Source organism: Orycteropus afer, unplaced genomic scaffold, assembly GCF_000298275.1.
Source record: "Orycteropus afer afer isolate SDZICR_OR568_19922 unplaced genomic scaffold, OryAfe1.0 scaffold01129, whole genome shotgun sequence".
NCBI lineage: Eukaryota > Metazoa > Chordata > Mammalia > Tubulidentata > Orycteropodidae > Orycteropus > Orycteropus afer.
This window is the reverse complement of record NW_006922716.1, coordinates 218,937-220,150: the sequence shown is the minus strand read 5'-3', so window position 1 is coordinate 220,150 and position 1,214 is coordinate 218,937. Positions and strand designations below refer to the sequence as shown.

The following is a 1,214-nucleotide window of genomic DNA, read 5'->3' as shown; positions in this document are numbered from 1 at the left end:
AACAACAACAACAACAACAAACTTCAGTTAAAGATTAGAGACCAGGTCAACAGGGCTGGGGGTTTGCCTCTGATCCCCCGTTGCCTCTGGGGGCGTGCCTGGCGGCAGGAAGACCCCAGGGCGATGCGGAGTTATCGCGTGGGATGCTCTACCGGGCTCCTGCGGAGCCGCGGACGTAACCCCGTGTGACTCCTGCAACCTGGCCCGGACCCACGCGCCAGTGCTGGACGTGCACACTTGCTTGTGCTCATCCGAGCCCAGCACCTAACGAGCACACGGTATTTAGCTACGTGTGACGCCTTCACTAAGCCTTCCTGGGCGACTGCGCCTGTGCGCAACCCTGCCTCTGAAACGCCTGCGCCAGGTGGCATTTGTAGTTCAGGCCTTTCCAGGTCGCAGGCGGGCAAGAGCGCGCGGACAGTTCCGCAACATTCGGAGACCCCGGACGCTCTGGCCATGCCAGCCACTCGCTCTGAGTGCCACGAGATGCGCCCCCTGCTCCCCGAGAGCCCGCCATTAGCCAGCGGGTGGGGCGCATGCGCACAGAGGTACGGGTAGCCCGGTAACTCCGAGAGAAGCGGAAGAAAGCAGCGCACGCGCCTTGAGCGCTTGAGAGGCGCAAACCAGTCAACGGCGGAAGCAGACGCGTAAGCGCAGTGGGTGCTGCGTGAACACCAGCGAGAGGAAAGCTCGCGGCTTCGGGCTGGACGTCCGGCTGGATACTCACGCAGGCGCAGTAGCGCGCGGAGGATGGCTGGGGGGAGGGGGGGCAGACGCAGGCGCACAGCGTGCTAAAGGGGACAAATGATGAGCTGGGACGTTGCGAGCCCGTCACCTGCGCCCGTAGTCCTGTGGGAGGCTCCAGGTCATCCTCCATCCGCCCTTTCCGGAGCGCTGAGGCCGAAATGCCACTCACTCCTGAGCCGGCCAGCGGACCGGAAAAGGCTCTGGCCCGAGGTCATCCCGGCCAGTCCCCTGCAGCAGCCTCCGCAGCGCCCAGCGGACGGCGGGGACGCTACTTCGCGACTCCTCGCCCACCGCTCGCACCGCCGCCTTTGCAGGGAATCCCAGCCTCGGCCCCCAGGCATCCCGCCGCCTCCCCCACCTCCCTGCTCGCGGCATCCCCCACCCACCCGGCGTCCTGCGCCCATGCCTGCACCCACAGTCTCCCCGACTTTTCCCCGGAGGAGAAAGTGCAGAGGCGGACTCACCAG

General features: G+C 66.0%; 1 protein-coding gene across 1 annotated transcript in view; it reads right to left on the bottom strand.

The window, feature by feature from the left end:
* Positions 1–877, bottom strand: part of SLC2A11 (solute carrier family 2 member 11) — a 37,262-nt gene extending 36,385 nt beyond the window's left edge. The window contains exon 1 of the mRNA XM_007958779.1: positions 836–877. Coding sequence (XP_007956970.1) covers positions 836–877 — 42 coding nt within the window. The remainder of the gene's footprint in view (positions 1–835) is intronic.
* Between the last annotated feature and the right edge of the window lie 337 nt (positions 878–1,214).